Below are 23,542 nucleotides of genomic sequence, written 5' to 3'. Positions count from 1 at the left end.
GCCTTCCGCCCGATTGTAGCTGTGATAGGCGCCAGCGCCCCCCGCGACCCCAAAAGGAAATAAGCGGTAGAAAATGGATGGATGGATGGATGGATATAAATATATATATTAGTTTGAAATACTTGACTTTCAGTGAATTCTAGCTATATATATTTATTTTATTATATATATAAATGAAATAAATAGTTGAATTTCCGATGGCACCTATCAAATACACAGTAATAAAAACACAGTTGTTCTACTAACTGTACTGTGCTTGCTGCTCACTAAAAAACAACAACAACAACACTTACCTTTCACTATTTGAGTAACCTTTGTTCTCCCATTTGCGTATTGGCGAGCAATCTCCGAATCTGGGAACATATCCTCGGATTTGTTGTAGACATCCGCAAATGAGAACGGGATGTTGCTTCCAGCTATCGGCATAGCCATCTTTGTCTCAGCATAAGATACAGCATCGGGTCTCCATTTTGCGAGGTGGGCCATGATACTGGGTTGTGAACGATGCTGCGCTGCGGACGCTTTGTGCTTCGCTGACCATTCATGGCTGAGTATATCCGTTCGGCCGCCGTGTTCAATGGAGAAGTCTGTTCTACAAAATTTACAGGCAACATACCCCTTCCCTTTCGAACTCTCCTGGATAAACTGAAATTCTTGTTTCCAATCGTTCTGGAACTTGCAAGCATATTTCTTCATTTTGCTCGTCGACGGTGTAATATATTGGGTTGGAGTCAATAACCAGGCGACGTGATGAAGTTACGTCTCTTTACTGTGGGCTTCAGAACAGACTCCCTAATGCATATGTTCCTTGACTGAACTTAAACGTAGAATATATTTACATTCTATTCTATGTACAGTAGATGGCAGTATTGTCCTGTTTAAGAGGGTCACAACATTGAGTCAGGTCTGCATGCAGCTGGAGGGGGCGTGGCCTCCAGCGCCGCCTGAATTTCGGGAGCTTTTCGGGAGAAAAAAATTTGTCCCGGGAGGTTTTCGGGAGAGGCGCTGAATTTCGTGAGTCTCCCAGAAAATCCGGGAGGGTTGGCCTGGCCACGTCACAATTATGACTACCCCGTAGGCCTCTGTATAACTCTTTTTTTATACGGTACAATTCTGGCGACTGAGCTGCCAATTATTGTTTTTACTGCAAAATCAATTGTGGGGGGGAATAGTGTGTGTTTTTTAACTGTACAGACAATTTGATGGAAAACTTTCTTTGAAATCATAAGTCAAGCATCCATCCATCCATTTTCTACCGCTTGTCCCTTTCGGGGTTTTGGGGGGTGCTGGAGCCTATCTCAGCTGCATTCAGGCGGAAGGCGGGATACACCGTGGACAAGTCTTCACCTCATCGCAGGGCCAACACAGACAGATAGGCAGTTATTCACAAATATATTTTAATTTTTCACAAAACGTGTTTTTAGTTGGTTGGTCAAAGTTTATTTGAAAACATGTATGCAGTATCAATACGATATAGCACTTATTACACATGTTTTAATTTATCTTTGATTGTCCAAAAAGGAATGTAGGGAGTGTAGATATTGGCATCTACATCAACAACATGATTTGCCTGAGTGGCTGGACAGGACCAAATAAATAAATATGAATAATATTATTTGCATTATTGGATACCATTCAGGGCTTCACGGTGGAAGAGGGGTTAGTGCGTCTGCCTCACAATACGAAGTTCCTGCAGTCCTGGGTTCAAATCCAGGCTCGGGATCTTTCTGTGTGGAGTTTGCATGTTCTCCCCGTGAATGCGTGGGTTCCCTCCGGGTACTCCGACTTCCTCCCACTTCCAAAGACATGCACCTGGGGATAGGTTGATTGGCAACACTAAATTGGCCCTAGTGTGTGAATGTGAGTGTGAATGTTGTCTGTCTATCTGTGTTGGCCCTGCGATGAGGTGGCGACTTGTCCAGGGTGTACCCTGCCTTCCGCCCGATTGTAGCTGAGATAGGCGCCAGCGCCCCCCGCAACCCCGAAAGGGAATAACCGGTAGAAAATGGATGGATGGATGGATACTATTCAAGCTTCGAAGATATGCAATTGCATGTAGTACATGTATTTCTGTAAGAAAGTACTTTTTTATTTATTTATATTTTTACTGGTATTTTTCTCCCGAAAATCTCCCGAAATTCAGCCGGAGCTGGAGGCCACGCCCCCTCCAGCTCCATGCAGATCTGAGTGGGGACAGCCTGTTTTCACGTCCGCTTTCCCACTATATAAACAGCTTGCCTGCCCAATCATGTTACAACATCTACAGATTTTAATAAAAAACTGCACACAAGGAGACAAAGCAGAAGAACGAGGAAGTTACAGCCATGGCGACGCCGTCTGTAATAGATTGATCTTTATTGTCTGTTGCCATCTCCTGGTGAATATTGGCTATAGCGTTGTGGGGTTGCTTTTTGATTGGCCAACGATTTACGTGGTTTTTGTGCACCTGACGGCAAGTGAGGGAGTCGGTTCTGAAGCCCACAGTAAAGAGACGTAACTTCATCACCTCGCCTGGTTATTGAGTACAGTTAGTAGAACAACTGTGTTTTCATTACTGTGTATTTAATAGCTGCCGTCTGAAATTCAACTATTTCTTTTTTTTACCGTATTTTTTGGAGTAAAGGTATCAGTCCCACCTGCCAAAAATGCATAATAAAGAAGAGAAAAAACATATATAAGTCGCACTGGAGTATAAGTCGCATTTTTTGGGGAAATTTATTTGATAAAACCCAACACCAAAAATAGCATTTGAAAGGCAATTTAAAATAAATAAAGAATAGTGAACAACAGGCTGAATAAGTGTACGTTATATGAGGCATAAATAACCAACTGAGAAGGTGCCTGGTATGTTAACGTAACATATTATGGTAAGAGTCGTTCAAATAACTATAACATATAGAACATGCTATACGTTTACCAAACAATCTTTCACTCTTAATCGATAAATCCCATGAAATCTTATACGTCTAGTCTCTTACGTGAATGAGGTAAATAATCTTATTTGATATTTTACGGTAATGTGTTAATAATTTCACACATAAGTCGCTCCTGAGTATAAGTCGCACCCCCGGCCAAACTATGAAAAAAAACTGCGACTTACAGTCCGACAAATACGGTATATATATAATAAAATAAATATATATAGCTAGAATTCACTGAAAGTCAAGTATTTCATACATATATATATTTAATACACACACATATATATATATATATATATATATATATATATATATGTATATATATATATATATATATGTATATATGTATATATATATATATATATATATATATATATATATATATATATATATTAGGGGTGGGCAAATTAATGCGTTAATTACGAGTTAACTCATCAATCTATTAACGGCGACAATTATTTTATCGCGCATTTGCGGATGTTGTTTACATGCTTTTGTTTTGTTAACGCCTTTTCTTATAAAGATGGCGGCGCCCGGACGGGCTTCGGCGTCGAGGGGCTCTTGGTAAAGATGGAGCATTTGGCAAAATACTGGACAATTCTGCAAATTTCATGGCTGGCTTACAGCGTGGTCACTTACGACCGCCAGACAATTCTGGATGTGGATAGATCGGGCCGTTTTGGACTGAATGACGCGTGCTTGCTAGACCGGCTAGCTAGCATGGGAATACTTTGCCGGCTACATCCAGTGGCCTGTGAAGCAGCGGACTATATGTGTTGTCTGTCTATTTATCAATAATGCAGACGAGGCCTGTTGGCTGAGTTCTTAACGTTTACTTTCAGAGCGTGCATATCACAACATACAAGATGCCGTTATGGCGACACAACCTATACCGGGCTACCGCGCATGCTCGTCACTCCTGTTGCATGCTGGGTAGGGTAGTTCTTTTTTCCCCTGGCTCATAACATCACAATATAGTACCATGTATATGATGCGTTCAGTTTATCAAAGCACCAAGCAAACAATCGGAAAATTCCCATCATATCAATTCCTGGATATGGTCGTAATTATTTTAAGTGCACTACGCAGAATAAACACAACATTATTAATATTGCTACTACGGATAATTTGATCAAAAATTCCCTAAAACAGCCCACTACCTATAATATAGGTTTTTTAAACATAAGATTCCTGATAAAAAAAAAATGTTCCTGCTGTTACCTCAGAAATTGCCTGTTCGGATGTTATGTTTGTGGCTCAGAGATTTGTATGTAGTTTATATTTATTTTCCATAACAAACAGGATAACTTAAATACCCTGGCTGTGGAAATAAGCTTAAATGTTTGTATTTACATTTTTTGAGTTGATTTTCATAAAATATGCTATTTAACTGCTACTGTTTAACAAGTACTGATTTAAATTGTGTTTGCACAACAAATGTTTTGGCGCTTTTGTTCATGTGGGAGAATATTCCAATAAAGGTGCACTACACACTACTTTTGAATTCATTATTGGGCTTTGCGTATACAATGCAGTTAATCGCGATTAATCGTAGAAAAAGTGCGATTAACTTCGATTACATTTTTTAATCGTTGGCCAGCCCTAATATATATATATATATATGTATATATATATATGAAATATATATGAAATACTTGAGTTGGTAAATTTTGGATGTAAATATACTCCTCCCCTCTTAACCACGCCCCTGCCCAAACCACGCCCCCCCCCCCCCCCCGCCCCCCACCTCCCGAAATCGGAGGTCTCAAGGTTGGCAAGTATGACCGTAACAGGGGCGGCTTCAAAAGATATCATGTACTTTTTTTTTCTGGAAAATTGGTGACTGATCAATTAGCACAGGCCTAATAAACATAATGCATCATTCTATCAAATTTAGATTTTGGGTAAAATAACTATTCTTGGCCTTTGAGAGAAGGTTTATAACACTACTTTTTTCCACCGCAAACACAGCTTTGACTGTACCTTGTAAAGGTATCGCTAATGTATGCCGCCAGTCCTTAAGAAAGCCTTTGGTCTCACAGATATGCAAGGAGATTAAACAAAGGTTTCCGTTTAGCATTTCTGCACAGGTCTAGAGTCCTCCCCATCGCGACAATGTCAGTAAGTGCTGGCATTACGTAAAGCCATTACTTGCTCGGCATTTTGGCGGAGTAGAGAGGTTAGCCACGCCGCAGTTATCACTACAGCATCCTGCCAACTGAACTCTGGTGTGATCAGATTGGTTTTAATCGACTTGGGATGACTCGGAGTCGGTGGCTCTAAGCTAAACATCTTCACCCGGCCCCGAGTCAGAGTGCACGTCTGGGGTGAAAGCCATTTGTTTCCGGAAAATGTCAGCGTCGCAGTGAAGGAGCTTATAGGGCGCTACCACTCGCTACCTCGTGGAGGTGACAGCATTGTAAGACACGTACGCTAAGGTTGCCTCGTCCACCTCGCAGTGTTGGGGGAATTTACGGGATGTCTGTCATTGTGTGTGTTTTGTCTGATTCCCAATGACTCACGGAGCGTTGTTGTTTCCTGTCAAACCTATTCAGAAGAAAGACGTTTCACGCCAGATGACATATTTGTTTTCTCCTTTTCAAGTTGACAAAATGCTTGATGATGATGTTTGACATTTAAGAACCATTTACCTTCTTAGTTCATTTTTTTCCCCAGATTATATAAATGGATATGTTCCAAAAGCATTTCTTTTTCTGTGTTACAATATATCATCAAATCTAAAAAACTAAATTTTTGTCCAAGTACCCAGCAGGCCCAAGGCATTGATACAACGTAGTCCTTTAAAGGGGAACATTATCACCAGACCTATGTAAGCGTCAATATATACCTTGATGTTGCAGAAAAAACTTTTTTTTAACCGATTTCCGAACTCTAAAAGGGTGAATTTGACGATTGAAACGCCTTTCAATTGTTCGCTGTCGAAGAAATGACCTTTCACCCGTGACGTCACAACAGGAAGCAATCCGCCATTTTCTCAAACACATTACACACACCAAGTCAAATCAGCTCTGTTATTTTCCGTTTTTTCGACTGTTTTCCGTACCTTGGAGACATCATGCCTCGTCGGTGTGTTGTCGGAGGGTGTAACCACACGAACAGAGAAGGTTTCAAATTGAATTACGTGGAGTGGGCTAATCAAACATATAAATGGTCACGGCATGCTAATCGATCCTAACATGCTATTTAGGCTAGCTGTATGTACATATTGCATCATTTTGCCTCATTTGTAGCTTTATTTGCATCCAGCCTTTCCCTCCACCCACATTTAATGCCAAACAAACACATACCAATCGACGGATTCAAGTACATCAGTGGTCAAAAGATGCGAAAGTCCCTCATTTGTTCTGCACATTTTACCGACGACAGCTATGCTACGACAGATGGTACAGAGATGTGTGGATATCCTGCGACACTCAAAGCAGAGGGGGTCCGGCCCGATGACCATGGAGGAAGTACTGGCTGTCCAGAGTCGAGACTCAGGATGGACCGCTCGTCGGGACCCAGGATGGACCGCTCGCCTGTGTATCGGTTGGGGACATCTCTACGCTGCTGATCCGCCTCCGCTTGGGATGGGTTCCTGTGGACGGGACTCTCTCTGCTGTCTTGGATCAGCTTTGAACTGAACTCTCGCGGCTGTGTTAGAGCCACTATGGATTGAACTTTCACAGTAGCGTCCCACTGGATGTGAATTCTCCCTGCCCACTGGGTGTGAGTTTTCCTTGCCCTTTTGTGGGTTCTTCCGAGGATGTTGTAGTCGTAATGGTTTGTACAGTCCTTTGAGACATTTGTGATTTAGGGCTATATAAATAAACATTGATTGATTGATGGATTGATTGATTTCCAACGATAAGGTCAACAAAATCACAAAAGTGAGTTTTGTTGATGTTATTGACTTATGTGCTAATCAGACATATTTGGTCGTGGCATGACTGCCAGCTAATCGATGCTAACATGCTATTTAGGCTACCTGTATGTATATTTGTAGCTATATTTCTATCCAGCCTTTCCTTCCACCCACATTTAATGCCAAACAAACACTTACCAATCGGCAGATTTAAGTTGCTCCGGTGGTCAAAAGATGCAATCGTTGGTTAAAAGGCGATCGCCGATTTTGTCCTCGTTACCTTTGTCTGTCGTGACATGGCTCAATAGCTTCAGTTTTGTCTTCAATTTTTTTTTCGCTGTCTGCCTCCACACTCCAACCATCCGTTTAAATACATGCGTAATCTGTTGAATCGCTTAAGCCGCTGAAATCGGAGTCTGAATCCGAGCTAATGTCCCTATATCTTTCTGTTCTATCCGCCATGTTTTTTTGTATTGGCGTCACGCAGTGACGTCACAGGAAAATGGGGGGGTGGATATACAGATAGCGAAAATCAGGCACTTTAAAGCCTTTTTTCGGGATATTCCATGATGGGTAAAATTTTGAAAAATAAAATAAACTACTGGGAACTGATTTTTATTGGTTTTAACCATTCTGAAATTGTGATAATGTTCCCCTTTAAAAACTGACTTTGAAACAAAGTTGCAAAATAGTTGGGTTTGTAAATTGAAACAACGCTGATAACTAACGTTGGAATCAACGTCACAACATGACATTGAATAAACGTCACCAAAAAGCATGTTGTTTCAACGTTGTATTTTTGTTGTAGAATATTGTTCTAGAAATGACCAAAACTCAATTGTTGTCACATCGCTGAGAAGGATGTTGTTACGGTTTCAAAAAATTGAATCCAATTGCGGATCAGTAAAAAGTATTTTCAATAACAAAAAATCACTGGAGAAAATAATTTAAGAGTAACAAAAGTCAGCTCCAGGAAGACGGGGTCAAAAAGTCTGTTCAGCATCTGAGGAAATACAAAAACAGGGTTCAAAAAAGGTTTCAGGGCAAAGGTCAGAATGATAGGGTTCAGGTTAGAATGTACCACAGGCAACGAACGAACTGGCACTGGCCGGGTGGAGATCCAGGGTTTAAGTCAGGTCGTTGATTAGGTGCAGGTGGGCTTGGATGGCTGGCAGCACATCTGCAACTGACGACCAGGGAGAGACTTGCAGACAAGAGGAAAAAAAAGGCAGGAGAACTGCCCTCATGACAGATGTCTTGTCTTGTTTTTTGTGTTTTGTGAATTGCATGTCTTAGTTTGAAAAGTAACTCCTCTTGTTTCAGGTCACTTGCCCTTCATTTTGTGTCATCAGTCTGACGTCATCCGTGATCCCTGATTGTTTGCACCTGTTCCCCATTACCCTCATGTGTCTTATAAGCCCACGCCTCCCTTTGTTCTGTGCCAGATTGTCTCGTTTTTTCGTGCCTCTCTAGCATCCTGTCCAAGCCTTTGGATATCTTAATCGTGGATTCCCTTGTTGATATTTTGAGAGGTTTTTTTTCTTCCTCAGCAGAGTGATGTTTGGTTATTAAGTTTTGCTGCCGAATTGGTGAGTTTTCAGTTTTTTCTTACAGTTCTTCCTTTTCCTCAATTTTTTGAGTGCCATTTTTTGTTAACGTTTCTTAGATAAGAGACAGTGTAGAAGTTTTCTAGCCATAGTTTCTACCTCCTTTTAGAGCGTTTTTTTTGTTCATAATAAATTTCATAGATTATATCCTGCGCCAAGTATAGTTAGTTATTGTTTTTGTGTTTCCTCCTTTCGGAGTGATTTTCAGTTGTTCCTTTTTGTGGAACCATTTTTCGCCGACTAGTCAGGTTATAGCCTATGTTGAATTGCCCCGACTCTGGAGGTGAAAAGAAGGTTTCAAAATAAAAGCCTGTCGGATTGTTCCCTCCTGTGCATATGAGTCCTATTTTCGACCAAGCCTGACAATGGTCAAATCAAAGTCCGAACCCAACATTGATTAAACGTTGTCAAAAAACACATTGTTTCAACGTTGTATTTATGTTGAAGAATATTATTTGGGAAATGACCAAAACTCAAAGGTCAAATCAACCTCAGAACCCAACATTGATGAAAGATTATCATTACTGCCACAAGTGGTGGAAAAGTGTATTACAAGTGAGTACCGCTGCGGCCCATATAGACCACAGCTGAGAAACAGATATTTTTTGGGCGGCCCTCTAGGGTATGGTCACGGCCCAAGAATGGGCCATGGCCCTATGGTTAAAAAACACTGACATTACATTATTACTTACACTGTACAAACAAGCAGTAGATTTTATAGTAATAAAAACTGGCAGCTCAGTCGCCACAATTTTACTGTATAAATAGAAGGGGATCCATCCATCCATTTTCTACCGCTTATTCCCTTTCGGGGTCGCGGGGGGCGCTGGCGTCTATCTCAGCTACAATCGGGCGGAAGGCGGGGTACACTCTGGATAAGTCGCCACCTCATCGCAGGGCCTAAATAGAAGGGGATGTCATTTGTATTTATTTACAGTGTTTCACTGTAAAAACAATGACTAAATTTCATGGTAATAAACTGGCAGCGCATTCACCAAAATTTAATGAAAAATTGATTTTCCACTGAATTATTGTAAATTAAAACAACGGTACCACTGTCATGATCCGTGGCCCGGATCATGTTTTTGTTATGTTCTGTTATTTTTGGACTCCCTTTGTTCCTGTTTTGTGCACCTCTGGGTTTGTTTTGGTTTCTATAGGGATTCATTTGGTTCACCTGCCTCTGGTTAGTGGTCGGCACGGCACGCTCACCTGCAGTCGACCACTAATCAGAGAGTTATTTATTCACCTCTCTCGCCACACTCGTCCTGGCTTCTTTGTTTGCTTCATGCAACTGTTACGTTTGGATATTCCTGGTTATTGTTTCTACTTTTCCTGTGCTAAGTTTTTGCCGATCGGCACACATCGTTTTTGCTTGTTTTCTGTATTGCTATGATTTATGATAAATAAGTCATCTCCTACCTACACGCTTTTGTTCGGAGTCATCCGTTTGCATCCCGGGGGAACTAACCTTGCAGCAAGCTGTGACCCAAATCGCAACAAACACTGTTATTTTCCCCCAAAAATTTGATTAACTGAGCGGCCAATTTTTTTATTACAAAATATACACATTGTTATTTATAGTTATAAATTAAAAAAATAACACTTATTGTCAAAGTAAAACACATTTAGATTTTTGTTTTGGGCAGCTTTGCCTCGCACAATACATAAAACCACTAGGGCAGGGGTCCTCAATTACCAGGTTTTTTTTTACTCAGCAAACACTGTAAGGGCTGGTATTGTTAAATAAATAATATAGTACTAATGATTTAAACAAAATTATTTACATGTTTGTTGGCTAGTCATTTTAGTCTTTGTCTCGTCTTTTGTTAAATAAATAAATGATAAATGGGTTGTACTTGTATAGCGCTTTTCTACCTTCAAGGTACTCAAAGCGCTTTGACACTACTTCCACATTTACCCATTCACACACACATTCACACACTGATGGAGGGAGCTGCCATGCAAGGCGCCAACCAGCACCCATCAAGAGCAAGGGTGAAGTGTCTTGCTCAGGACACAAGGGACGTGACGAGGTTGGTTCTAGGTGGGATTTGAACCAGTGATCCTCGAGTAGGGCACGGCCACTCTCCCAATGCGCCACGCCGTCCCTTGTTGCGCCCTAAAAAAAGTTTGTACTGTAAGTATTGTACTTATTACCTGTCAGCTGTTTGATTGTAAATTGCATCTTGATGGTAGTTTTTGCTAACATATTTGGAGGTGTTTAAATTGCTAATGCTATCATTACAGAGCGACTGTATATTAGCATTAAGCTAGCGCAGTTTTGAAAAATGGAGCCTTACTTTACTTATGTTGGAGCATTTTTGGAGTCGGCATTTAAATTTGCATAATTACCTCTGAGTCTGCTCTCAGTGCTGCTGGGGTGACTTCCATGTTCTGGGCATGACGTCATGCGCAATCCGCGTACTGTATGATGTCCCTGTTGGATCTTACGTGAATCGAGGCCATGTTGGACTAGCGGGATTCGGTTTGTGCCAAAGCGGTACTGGATTCGGTACCGGTCCCTACTGTTGAGTTCCCCAGGAGTAAGGTTGTCCCGATACCAATATTTTGGTACAAGTACCACAATGTTTTTTAATTTATTTTCATAATTAATTGAACCTAAAAAATTGTCATTATTGGCTTTATTTTAACACAAAATCTGTGATCCATTAAACGTCACATAAAATATTAAACATACTAGACAACTTCTCTTTTAGTAATAAGTAAGAAAACAAAAGCTCCTAATTTGGCTGCTGACGTATGCAGTAACACATTTTAACTACAGATGTCCGATAATCTCAGACTGACGATATTATCGGCCGATAAATGCTTTAAAATGTAATATCGGAAATTATCGGTATCGGTTTCAATAAGTAAAATGTACGACTTTTTAAAACGCCGCTGTACAGAGTGGTACATTGACGTAGGGAGAAGTACAAAGCGCCAATAAACCTTTGCGGGCTGGCCCAATCACGTAATGTCTACGGCTTTTCACACACACAAGTGAATGCAAAGCATACTTGGTCAACAGCCATACAGGTCACACTGAGGGTGGCTGTATAAACAACTTAAAAAATGTTACAAATATGCACCACACTGTGAACCCACACCAAACTAGAACAACAAACATATTTCGGGAGAACATCCGCACCGTAACACAGCATAAACACAACAGAACAAATACCCAGAATCCCTTGCAGCACTAACTCTTCCGGAACACTACAATATACACCACCCAGCTACCCCCCTCAAACCCTGCCCACCTCAACCTCCTCATGCCCTCTCAGGGAGAGCATGTCCCAAATTCCAAGCTGTTGTTTTGAGGCATGTTAAAAAAAATAATGCACTGTGTGATTCCAATAATAAATATGGCGCTGCCATGTTGGCATTTTTTCCCATAACTTTAGTTGATTTATTTTGGAAACTCTTGTTACATTGTTTAATGTATCCAGCGGGGCATCACAACAAAATTAGGCACAATAATGTGTTAATTCCACGACTGTATTGATTGATTGATTGAAACTTTTATTAGTAGATTGCACAGTTCAGTACATATTCCGTACAATTGACCACCAAATGGTAACACCCGAATAAGTTTTTCAACTTGTTTAAGTCCACGTTAATCAATTAATGGTATATATAGGTATCGGTTGATATCGGAATCGGTAATTAAGAGACGGACAATATCGGAATATTGAATATCGGCAAAAAAGCCATTATCGAATATCCCTAATTGTAACATTTTACCATTTCATTATTTAGTGAAAATAATGAAAGACAAGCTGTAAAAAAAATATTAATCTACTTGTTCATTTACTGTTAATGTCTGCTTACTTTCTGTCATAACATGTTCTATTTACACTTGTGCTAAAATGCATCCATCCATCCATTTTCTACCGCAAATGTAATAATCACTTTTTTTTCTGCTGTTTGATACTTCACAAGAATTTTAGATTATACTACACATTTTGGTATCGATCCAAAACCAAGTAGTTACAGGGTCATACATTGGTCATAATTAAAGTTATTTTGTGTCCAGGGACGTATTTTCAAAGTTTAAAAACAATAAAAAAAAAGACTGCAGTTTTTGATAATAAAACAATTTGATGTCATCATTGTAGTATCGACTGGATACGCTTTTGTACTTGGTATCATTACCGTCGATGTCAGATGGAGATGCACCCATGGCATTTGTTTACATTCAGGAGCGCTAACTTACAAGTTGGGTTATCAAAATAACCCAACATTTTTTAGGGTGTAGTTTCTCTTTGTGTGTTTTTGCTTGTGCAAAGCATCTTCCATCCATCCATTTTCTACCGCTTATTCCCTTTGGGGTCGCGGGGTGCAAAGTATCTTCGTAAATCCAAAAGACGGAAACGTTACATTATGGCCTCTGTTAATCGTTTTCCCGTTGACTGAGCTCTTTCAACTAAATCTGCTAACTTTGGTGAGAAAAGCCGATAAGGACCTTCCTCCCGCCGGGATGGCATTGAAAGTATTTCTTCACAAGAGAGCATTCATATCAACGCAGACCTTTTCTCGCGCGTACAAAAAAAAATCCCGGTGACTTTTGTGACTGCACAGCCGCCGTCTGCCCGAGCTGTAGGTCTGCAGCACGCGGCGGCAAACCTATCAAAGAGTATCGACTTTGTGTAGTAGAGGAAGTGAGACCGCGGAGTTCACTCGGCGACAGATGCAGAAACAGGTTTGGTTAAAAAAACACTTTAGGGGTTGAAATGTCATGTGAACGGCTGGGTTCAACCAGTGAACACATCAGGGGTGTTATCGACTCCCTTGGATGCTTTTAAAGGCCAAGGGTCGGTTCGGTCGCGGCTTCCCTGCGATGGTGTGAGCGACCACAATTTGCTGTGATCACACGAGGCATTCATTGGAGCGGCTGCGAATAAAAGTGCAGTTATGTCCTGCGTGAATGAGGAAAGTTAGAGTGAAGCACTAGAAAAAAGTAAAAAAAAGGCTAGGGGAAGTGAGAGCGATTCAGATGTTATTCGACACATTTACTAAGATAATTCTGGAAAATCCCTTATCTTATAATTGTTTCACTAGTGTTTTAGTGAGATTATAAAGTCATACCTGAAAGTCGGAGGGATGTGTTGATAATAGTAATAATAATAATGGATTAGATTTATATCACGCTTTTCTATTGTTAGATACTCAAAGCGCTCACAGAGAAGTGGGAACCCATCATTCATTCACACCTGGTGGTGGTGAAGTGAAGTGAATTATATTTATATAGCGCTTTTCTCTAGTGACTCAAAGCGCTTTACATAATGAAACCCAATATCTATGTTACATTTAAACCAGTGTGGGTGGCACTGGGAGCAGGTGGGTAAAGTGTCTTGCCCAAGGACACAACGGCAGTGACTAGGATGGCGGAAGTGGGAATCGAACCTGCAACCCCCAAGTTGCTGGCACGGTTGCTACCATGAATTGATTAACGTGGACCCCACTGGTTGAAAAACTTATTCGGGTGTTACCATTTAGTGGTCAATTGTACGGAATATGTACTGAACTGTGCAATCTACTAATAAAAGTATCAATCAATCAAAAAAAAAAACGGCCACTCTACCAACCGAGCTATACCGTGGTAAGCTACATTTGTACCCACAGCTGCCCTGGGGTAGACTGACGGAAGCGTAGCTGCCAGTTTGCGCCTACGACCCCTCCGACCACCACCAATCATTCATTCATCATTCATTCACCAGTGTGAGCGGCACCGGGGGCAAGGGTGAAGTGTCCTGCCCAAGGACACAACAGCAGCAATTTGGATGTCAATAGGTGGGAAGCGAACCTGCAACCTTCAGGTTTCTGGCACAGCCGCTCTACCCACTACACCATGCCGCCCCCATGGTTGACCGCCAGTGTCTCTGATGGAAGCCATGGAGGAGCCAAGAAAGTCGCAGCTGCATTTTTGACAGCTTCTGCAGGAGGACGCAAGCTCCGCTGATGTCTCCGGTAAGAGCCGACTTATTACCACAATTTTCTCACCGAAACCGGTTGACATGTGGTCGGGAGACATGTTCGCTTGACCGCTCTGTTCCATATTAAAGCTTCACAACAAACAAAAAAACACCGGCTGTGTGTCGGTTGCTAAAGGCAGCTGCAATCCACCGCTTTCCACCAACAGCATTCTTCTTTGACGACTCCATTATTAATTGAACAAATTGCAAAAGATTCAGCAACACATATGTCCAAAATACTGTGTAATTATGCGATTAAATCGGACGAATTTTAGCCGTGTGTGGTGCTGGGATAATATGTCCGCTCCAACCAATAACGTCACAAGCACGCGTCAACATAAGCGTCATCATTTCGAGACATTTTCAACAAGAAACTTGGCGGGAAATTTAAAATTGCAATTTGATAAACTAAACCGGCCATATTGGCATGTGTTGCAATGTTAATATTTCATCATTGATATACAAACTATCAGACTGTGTGGTCGGTAGTAGTGGGTTTCAGTAGGCCTTTAAATCTGCTGGAAGTAAATCTCCCAAAGGTAAAAATCTAAAATAATATGAAGGCCACTAAGCGACAGTCTGTGCGTTAAAAATACCAAAACCAGACTAATGTAGATCCGAATCGTGTATTAATAGTGCTGCCAAATTATTATTATTTTTTTAATCATATTATTCTCACTTTTTTTAAATCATGATTAATCACTCGTTTGTATAATCAAAACAGTATTTTTCAACCTTTTTTTAACCAAGGCACATGTTTTTCATTGAAAAAATTCGGAGGCACACCTCCAGCGGAAAACATTAAAAAATGATACTCCACCAGGTCGTCGTGCATTATTTTGAGTTTGTTGGTGTCGTCGTGCGGGTTCCACGGACAATCAAGGAAGGACACTGCTTTCGAGCAGGTTTGACTCGCTTTATTTTTTAATAACAACTTGTCTTCAGGTCTGGTCGCTTTTCAGCTCTTTCTCTGCTGCTCGCTCCTCGGTTGCTTTTCAGCCGCCCTCGTCGTCGTCGTCTTGCTCTCTGTTGGTTTCGCTCGTCAGGTACTGCTGCGGGTTCTCCTGCTCCTTCTGCCCCGATCCCTCCTCCTTCTCCCCTTTTATACATCGTGAGGATATAAGTTAATTGTGTACCGGTGCGCGATCCACTCACCTACACTTGACTGCGGCGTCGCTCCCGGCACGCCCCGCCTCTCGGCTCGGCCGCATCCCCCGCCTCCTCGCCGCCATCTTGGGCCGGGCTCCAGCGTGCCCTGCCCCGCTGCTCGTTCGCTGGCTCCGCCTCTCCACACTGTGCTTTAGTTCTTGTCTTGCGCTGTTATTTTGGTGGCCCTTCCTGTTTTGTTGGTGTTTTCCTGTAGCAGTTTCTTGTCTTCCTTTGAGCGCTATCCCCCGTACCTGCTTTGTGTTAGCAAGCAAGGCTATTTAAGTTGTTGCTATCCTTTTTTGTGTGGACATTGTTGATTGTCATGTCATGTATGGATGTACTTTGTTGACGCCGTAAGTTTTTGCTCTCGTCCAGCATTCTGTTTCTGTTTATTTTGTAGCCAGTTCAGTTTGACTTTCGTTTTGCATAGCCATTGCCTTTTCGTTTTCCTTTCCCTTTCCCTTTTTTAATTTTTGGTTTAAGCATTAAATACCTTTTTATTTGCACACTGCCTCCCGCTGTGCTCTGCATATTTGAATCACAACAAATCATCCTTGTCTCACCCGACACATTCTCACTTTTACAAAGCAATTAACTACCTGCTGCCACCTACTGACATGGAGTATTACGTGGTTACCCTGCCGAGTTCTACACAGCACAGACAGTAAGCAACGGCACACTATTTGCAGATTATAATTATTGATTTACTTGTTTGGGTACTAGCTATCTATTTGCAAAAATATTTTTTTGACCAATTAGGTGAAGTTACATAATTTCCCCTGGCACACCAGACAATATATCACGGCACACTAGTGTGCCGCGGCACAGTGGTTGAAAAACACTGGCATAACAGACCATGCCTTACTATAGGTCTTTTCTCAAAGTAGGTGTACTGTCACGACCTGTCACATCATGCCGTGACTTCTTCTGCTGTTTTCCTGTATGTAGTGTTTTAGTTCTTGTCTTGTGCTCCTGCAGTATTTTGGTGGCTTTTCCGGTTTTGTTGGTGTTTTCCTGTAGCATTTTCATGTCTTCCTTTGAGCGTTATTCCCCGCACCTTTTTTGTTTTGGCAATCAAGACTATTCAAGTTGTGCGGACGCTATCCTTCTTTGTGGGGACAATGGGACCCAATTAGCAATAAGTTCCTAACTTTTCCTCTTATCTTTCTTCCTAAGTGATTTCCTAAGAGGAGTCCATTCAAATTCATGACGTGTTCTTAAACGCCCAAATTGTTCCCATCTGCTGTTCTTAAGTTACTGAATGCCAAATGGTTAGCGCTTGCGTGTCTGTCATAATTTGCATATAAACACACCCTTATTTCCTCAACATGCATATGTAAATACCCTTAATTCCGCAATTTGCATAGGTAAACGCCCTTAATTCCCCATATAAGGGCACAATTCCGTCAGAAAAGCCCACATATGTGGTCCTCTCCAAGGTTTCTCATAGTCATCATGGTCGACGTCCCACTGGGGTGAGTTTTTCCTTGCCCTTATGTGGGTTATGTGGGCCCGACCGAGGATGTCATTGTGGTTTGTGCAGCCCTTTGAGGCACTTGTGATTTAGGGCTATATAAATAAACATTGATTGATTGATTGATGGCTGAGGAGTTTGCTGTCAAATCTGCAGTCGATTTTTCACAGTGCATTACGGTAAATGGAAAAAAATAGCACTGCTGTTATTTTTAAGGTACAATTTGGCGAGTGAACTGCCATTTTATTAATATATTATTATTATATATTTATTTTTGATTTGCTCTCCATGGTTTCTCATAGTCATCATGGTCGACGTCCCACTGGGGTGAGTTTTTCTTTGCCCTTATGTGGGCCCTACGGAGGATGTCGTTGTGGTTTGTGCAGCCCTTTGAGGCACTTGTGATTTAGGGCTATATAAATAAACATTGATTGATTGATTGATGACTGAGGAGTTTGCTGTCAAATCTGCAGTCGATTTTTCACAGTGCATTACGGTAAATGGAAAAAAATGGCACTGTTGTTATTTTTAAGATACAATTTGGTGAGTGAGCTGCCATTTTATTAATATATTATTATTATATATTTATTTTTGATTTGCTCTCCAAGGTTTCTCATAGTCATCATGGTCGACGTCCCACTGGGTGTGAGTTTTTCCTTGCCCTTATGTGGGCCCTACGGAGGATGTCGTTGTGGTTTGTGCAGCCCTTTGAGGCACTTGTGGTTTAGGGCTCTATAAATAAACATTGATTGATTGATTGATTGATGGGCTTCACGGTGGCAGAGGGGTTAGTGCGTCTGCCTCACAATACGAAGCTCCTGCAGTCCTGGGTTCAAATCCAGGCTCGGGATCTTTCTGTGTGGAGTTTGCATGTTCTCCCCGTGAATGCGTGGGTTACCTCCGGGTACTCCGGCTTCCTCCCACTTCCAAAGACATGCACCTGGGGATAGGTTGATTGGCAACACTAAATTGGCGCTAGTGTGTGAATGTGAGTGTGAATGTTGTCTGTCTATCTGTGTTGGCCCTGCCATGAGGTGGCGACTTGTCCAGGGTGTACCCCGCCTTCCGCCCGATTGTAGCTGAGATAGGCGCTAGTGCCCCCCACGACCCCAAAAGGGAATAAGCGGTAGAAAATGGATGGATGATTGATTGATGACTGAGGAGTTTGCTGTCAAGTCTGCAGTCAATTTTTCACAGTGCATTACGGTAAATGGAAAAAATGGCACTGCTGTTATTTTTAAGATAGAATTTGGCGAGTGAGCTGCCGTTTTATTAATATATTATTATTACATATTTATTTTTGATTTGCTCTCCAAGGTTTCTCATAGTCATCATGGTCGACGTCCCACTGGGGTGAGTTTTTCCTAGCTCTTATGTGGGTTATGTGGGCCCTACCGAGGATGTCGTTGTGGTTTGTGCAGCCCTTTGAGTCACTTGTGATTTAGGGCTATATAAATAAACATTGATTGATTGATTGATGACTGAGGAGTTTGCTGTAAAATCTGCAGTCGATTTTTCACAGTGCATTACGGTAAATTGAAAAAAATGGCACTGCTGTTATTTTTAAGATACAATTTGGTGAGTGAGCTGACATTTTATTAATATATTATTATTGTGTATTTATTTTTGATTTGCTCTCCAAGGTTTCTCATAGTCATCAAGGTCGACGTCCCACTGGGTGTGAGTTTTTCCTTGCCCGTATGTGGGCCCTACGGAGGATGTCGTTGTGGTTTGTGCAGCCCTTTGAGGCACTTGTGATTTAGGGCTATATAAATAAACATTGATTGATTGATTGATTGATTGATTGATTGATGGGCTTCACGGTGGCAGAGAGGTTAGTGCGTCTGCCTCACAATACGAAGCTCCTGCAGTCCTGGGTTCAAATCCAGGCTCGGGATCTTTCTGTGTGGAGTTTGCATGTTCTCCTCGTGAATGCGTGGGTTCCCTCCAGGTACTCCGGCTTCCTCCCACTTCCAAAGACATGCACCTGGGGATAGGTTGATTGGCAACACTAAATTGGCCCTTGTGTTTGAATTTGAGTGTGAATGTTGTCTGTCTATCTGTGTTGGCCCTGCGATGAGGTGGCGACTTGTCCAGGGTGTACCCCGCCTTCCGCCCGATTGTAGCTGAGAAAGGCGCCAGCGCCCCCCGCGACCCCAAAAGGGAATAAGCGGTAGAAAATGGATGGATGATTGATTGATGACTGAGGAGTTTGCTGTCAAATCTGCAGTCAATTTTTCACAGTGCATTACGGTAAATGGAGAAAATATGGCACTGCTGTTATTTTTAAGATAGAATTTGGCGAGTGAGCTGCCATTTTATTAATATATTATTATTATATATTTATTTTTGATTTGCTCGCCAAGATTTCTCATAGTCATCATGGTCGACGTCCCACTGGGTGTGAGTTTTTCCTTGCCCTTATGTGGCCCCTACCGAGGATGTTGTAGTGGTTTGTGCAGCCCTTTGAGTCACTTGTGATTTAGGGCTATATAAATAAACATTGATTGATTGATTGATTGATTGATGACTGAGGAGTTTGCTGTCAAATCTGCAGTCGATTTTTCACTGTGCATTACGGTAAATGGAAAAATAGGGCATTGCTGTTATTTTTAAGGTAGAATTTGGCGAGTGAACTGCCATTTTAATCATATATTATTATTATATATTTATTTTTGATTTGCTGTCTCCATCCCGCCGCACCAAATTGTTTCAAACATGTCCGCCTCGGGGAATAATTCCGGTGGATTTGGTCGCCACTTGTTGCAACGACAGTCTCCATCTCTGCTAGCCGGGGAGAGGAGAGAGAGTTCGAGAGAGAGAGAGCCTGAAAGGGGGGGTGCTACGTCACATCCTCTGTCCATATATGGGCATGAAGTTTACACGCAGCGGGGAATCCTCTCACTGGAGCTGATGAATGGGGAGGAGGGCTGAGGGAGCCGCCGAAGTGTATATAAGGGCAGCGGCGTGAACGCCTCAGCAAGCAAATGACCACGGAGCCACAGACGAGACGGAATATCTAATTTTTTTTTCAAACAAAAGAAAAACACATTCGGGGATCATTATCGAACACAGAAAAAAGGAGGTGGTCGAAGGGAATTAAGGCATCTTTTTTTTTTTTCTACTGCAGCCCCCCCCCTCCCTTTTTTTTTTTTTGCAACCTGCGCGAAGCGGAGCTGTCAAAAGTGCATCATTATGTTGAACAATATGGATTTGAACGCCAAAGATTCTTTTTACCCGCAGTTTGACGGCTCCTCTCTGGGAATGGACACCGGCGTGCAGCGGAAAGACAACCAGGACGTGTTCGCCGACGCCGAGCGCTCGTCGGTGCCTGCACAGTTCGGCCACGGTGAGTTCAATTTAAAAAAAAAAAAAAAAAAAAAAATGCATGCAAGGGAATTTTCTTCGGCGTGTAAAGGACGAGGTTTTTTTTTTTTGCTCCGTGATTGGCGTCGTCGCGTCTGCGTGCCAAATGAATGTTTATGTAACATTTTTATTTATTTATTTTTTTAATAAAAAAAAGGCTTGACAAAAGTTTATTTTGTGTGATTGAACAGAAGGAGCCCCCGCCACGCTCAAAACCGAAGCCTCCAACTCGGAATACGCTTTTAACCCCTGCGAGGGTCCCAAAGACACATACGCCCCCTCCGCGCTCGCCTACTCCGGCAGCTTCTACGTGGAGGCGTCTCAGGGAGCGCCGTGCACCACCGAGACCCTCCTCAACATGATCACCGAGATCGTGGGGATATCCACCGCGCCGCTCTCCGAGGCCCAGCATGGCGCCAACAGCCGGGGGGCCTCCTACACGCCGCCCGTGGACGTCGCCCACTTCGGGGACGTCAAACGGCAACCGTTCGCCGACCACCAGACGGGGTTCGCCCAGGACCAGGCCGACCTCCCGGCTCCGGAGGCCTCCACGTCCCAGCTCAGCTTCCTCCAGACCAAAGCCGAGCCCAAGCCCGAGGCGGCCTCCTTCCCGGTGGTGGTCAAGAACGAGTTCGAGAGCTACGAGTGGGGGGCGTTCAAGTCGGACTGTTTGGAGAGCAGCTTCCAGACCGAGACCTTCCCCATGTCCAACGACTTCCCGCCGGAGCAGCAGATGGACGTGAAGGAGCTTCTGGACACCTTCCCCGCCATGTGCCCGAACCCGGAAGTGGAGTTCAAAGTGGAGGGGGGCATCAAGCAAGAACCCTGTTTCTCCGACACCTGCTCCCAGAGCTACGCTTACAACGGGTACCTCCCGGCGCCCGTCCTGAAGCCGTACCCGGACCCCTCTCCGGCGCCCAATCAAGTCGACTCCATTTACGCATCCCCTGCCCTACCCAGCACCATAGACTCCATCCTCTACTCCTCCTTGCTGTCGGATTCATTCGTGCAGAGCTACACCACTCGCGCCAACACCGCCCCCGCCCCGGTTGCCGCCGCCACCACCTCCAAGCCCCCCAGGGCCCGCAAGACCCCCGCCGCCTCCTCCGCCCACGGCCCGGCCAAGGAGAAACCCTTCACCTGCCCCATGGAGAGCTGCGACCGGCGCTTCTCCCGCTCGGACGAGCTCAACCGGCACATCCGCATCCACACGGGCCACAAGCCCTTCCAGTGCCGCATCTGCCTGCGCAGCTTCAGCCGCAGCGACCACCTGACCACGCACACCCGGACTCACACCGGCGAGAAGCCCTTCTCCTGCGACGTGTGCGGCAAGCGCTTCGCCCGCAGCGACGAGCGCAAGCGGCACGGCCGGGTGCACCAGAAGCAGAAGGAGAAGATGGAGCTGAAGCCACAGGTGACTCCGACTCCCAGCGCCTGGCCCTTCGCGCTCTCCGAGGGCATTTGAAGACGCGGTAGCGCCGCCGCGATTTTTACGACCCCCACCCCTCTCCCTAGTGCTTAAAGACGGTGGACGCTGGAAGGCGGGAATTGACAGGGAAGGGTCCCGCTACGCCCTGGTCACCCGAGGCCGAATTGAAGCAGGCGTCACCAGGTTGTGAAAGTGGGCGAGCAAGCCGACAATCACGTGTCGCTGCCACTTCTAAGTCAGGGCGACCTCTTTTGCTATGCGGGTTCTGCATGGCTGCGGTTCAGCACCACACATCTGGACAGCTCCTACTTCCATCCTCTCATCCAGGCTGGGTTGCACTTGATTTTTATTCAGATTGCTCTATTTTTTTTTTTTCTCCTGCTTTTTAGAATAGTGGCAATTATTGTGCATGTTTTACTTTCCTTTTTTCAACCTGGAACATGGTAACCCTTCGACCGGCTCCCCGCAGCCAGGGCTATGAATATGAATGTAAGCTAACATATTTATGGTTTTAGCCATGGATCAAACTTAGTGTTTGTTTACTCTTATTTAGCTGTCAGTGTTGGCTTTTGTGTCGTTCAAATTGTGAAAGATATATCATTAATGGGAAATAAATATATTTGTATTACTGTACTTCCTTGTATTTTTATAGCTGAGTGTATATTTTACATCTATCACGTTTCAGCCTCATTTTGGGGGCGAAATGTTCGACAAATCTTCAATAATGTGTTGGTTTTTGAGGGCTATTGTTCGGTAACTCAGTATTTTAAAATGTTTTTGCACTTCATCCCATTGTTGGTACGATTATGACGGATTAAAAAAAAATGGAGGGTGGGAGGGAGCAGAATGTGCACTGAAATTTCAGGAAAATGGTTTTACATGTACAGAAATATGTCAAGCTAGCACCGACTAGCGAATAATATGAACAATTGCTTTTGAGTAATCAGGTAGCACACATTGCTGCGAGGTTGAAGGACTTTTGACGCGGTATCTTCTGCCTGGAAAGTTGACAGTTTGGTGAAATTGTCACTGACAGGGTATTGAGAAAAAAAAAAAAAGAAGAAAAAAAAGTTATTTAACTGGCCTTAAGTTATATTAACTGTTCATATAAAGGTTTTGTACATATGCGCAGTTTCTACAATACACTACGTTGATATTGATGTTGTTATTTTTATGAAGATGACAAACAAAAATAAACATTTTCTGCCAGCTGCAATTTTTTTCTCTCCCTTTGCATCATTCGAAAAAAAAACTACAAAAAAAACCCCACTCCCCCACCGGCCCCCCTCTCTCTCTCTTTCTAGGAAGAGTGTGTTCCCATCCTGAAATAAACGCACCTGTGGATCCACACTTTAGCCCTATGTCCAAGCTCAGGTGACTCACGAGGCTTTTTTTCACCCCCAAGTGAATGTTAGTCACTGCTGCCTTCCGTGAACGTCAAGATTTGACTTTTTTTGCGGTGACATCAATGTGATTATTTGATCCTCTTTCGCGATTCTTGGCTTTGCACATCCAGTAAAACATAAAAAAAGAAAAAAATAATAATCCCGAGTATGAACATTAATATGGACGTCTTCTCTTGTCGTGTCTTCCAGCTTGTGATGATTTGCCGCTTATTCAATGTATTCAATAGCAGCATTTACACTTCCTTTACATCAGGGGTCGGGATACTATTTGGCTGAGAGAGCCATGAAAGCCAAATATTTAAAAATGTATTTCCGTGAGAGCCGTATAATATTTTTAACACTGA

At 43.0% G+C, this 23,542-nt stretch overlaps 1 protein-coding gene across 2 annotated transcripts in view; it reads left to right on the top strand.

The window, feature by feature from the left end:
* Positions 1-23,008, top strand: part of LOC133560098 (early growth response protein 4) — a 35,871-nt gene extending 12,863 nt beyond the window's left edge. The window contains exons 2-3 of one of the 2 annotated variants that reach the window (XM_061912202.1): positions 20,241-20,346; positions 20,555-23,008. In XM_061912202.1, the coding sequence (XP_061768186.1) occupies positions 20,241-20,346; positions 20,555-21,828 (1,380 nt within the window). In that variant the 3' untranslated portion in view covers positions 21,829-23,008. Of the gene's footprint in view, positions 1-19,950; positions 20,347-20,554 lie in introns of those variants that run through there. The other variant, XM_061912212.1, reaches the window with a different exon arrangement.
* Positions 23,009-23,542: the final 534 nt, after the last annotated feature.

Source organism: Nerophis ophidion, linkage group LG01, assembly GCF_033978795.1.
Source record: "Nerophis ophidion isolate RoL-2023_Sa linkage group LG01, RoL_Noph_v1.0, whole genome shotgun sequence".
Taxonomy (NCBI): Eukaryota; Metazoa; Chordata; class Actinopteri; order Syngnathiformes; family Syngnathidae; genus Nerophis; species Nerophis ophidion.
This window is presented reverse-complemented; position numbering and strand designations above follow the sequence as displayed.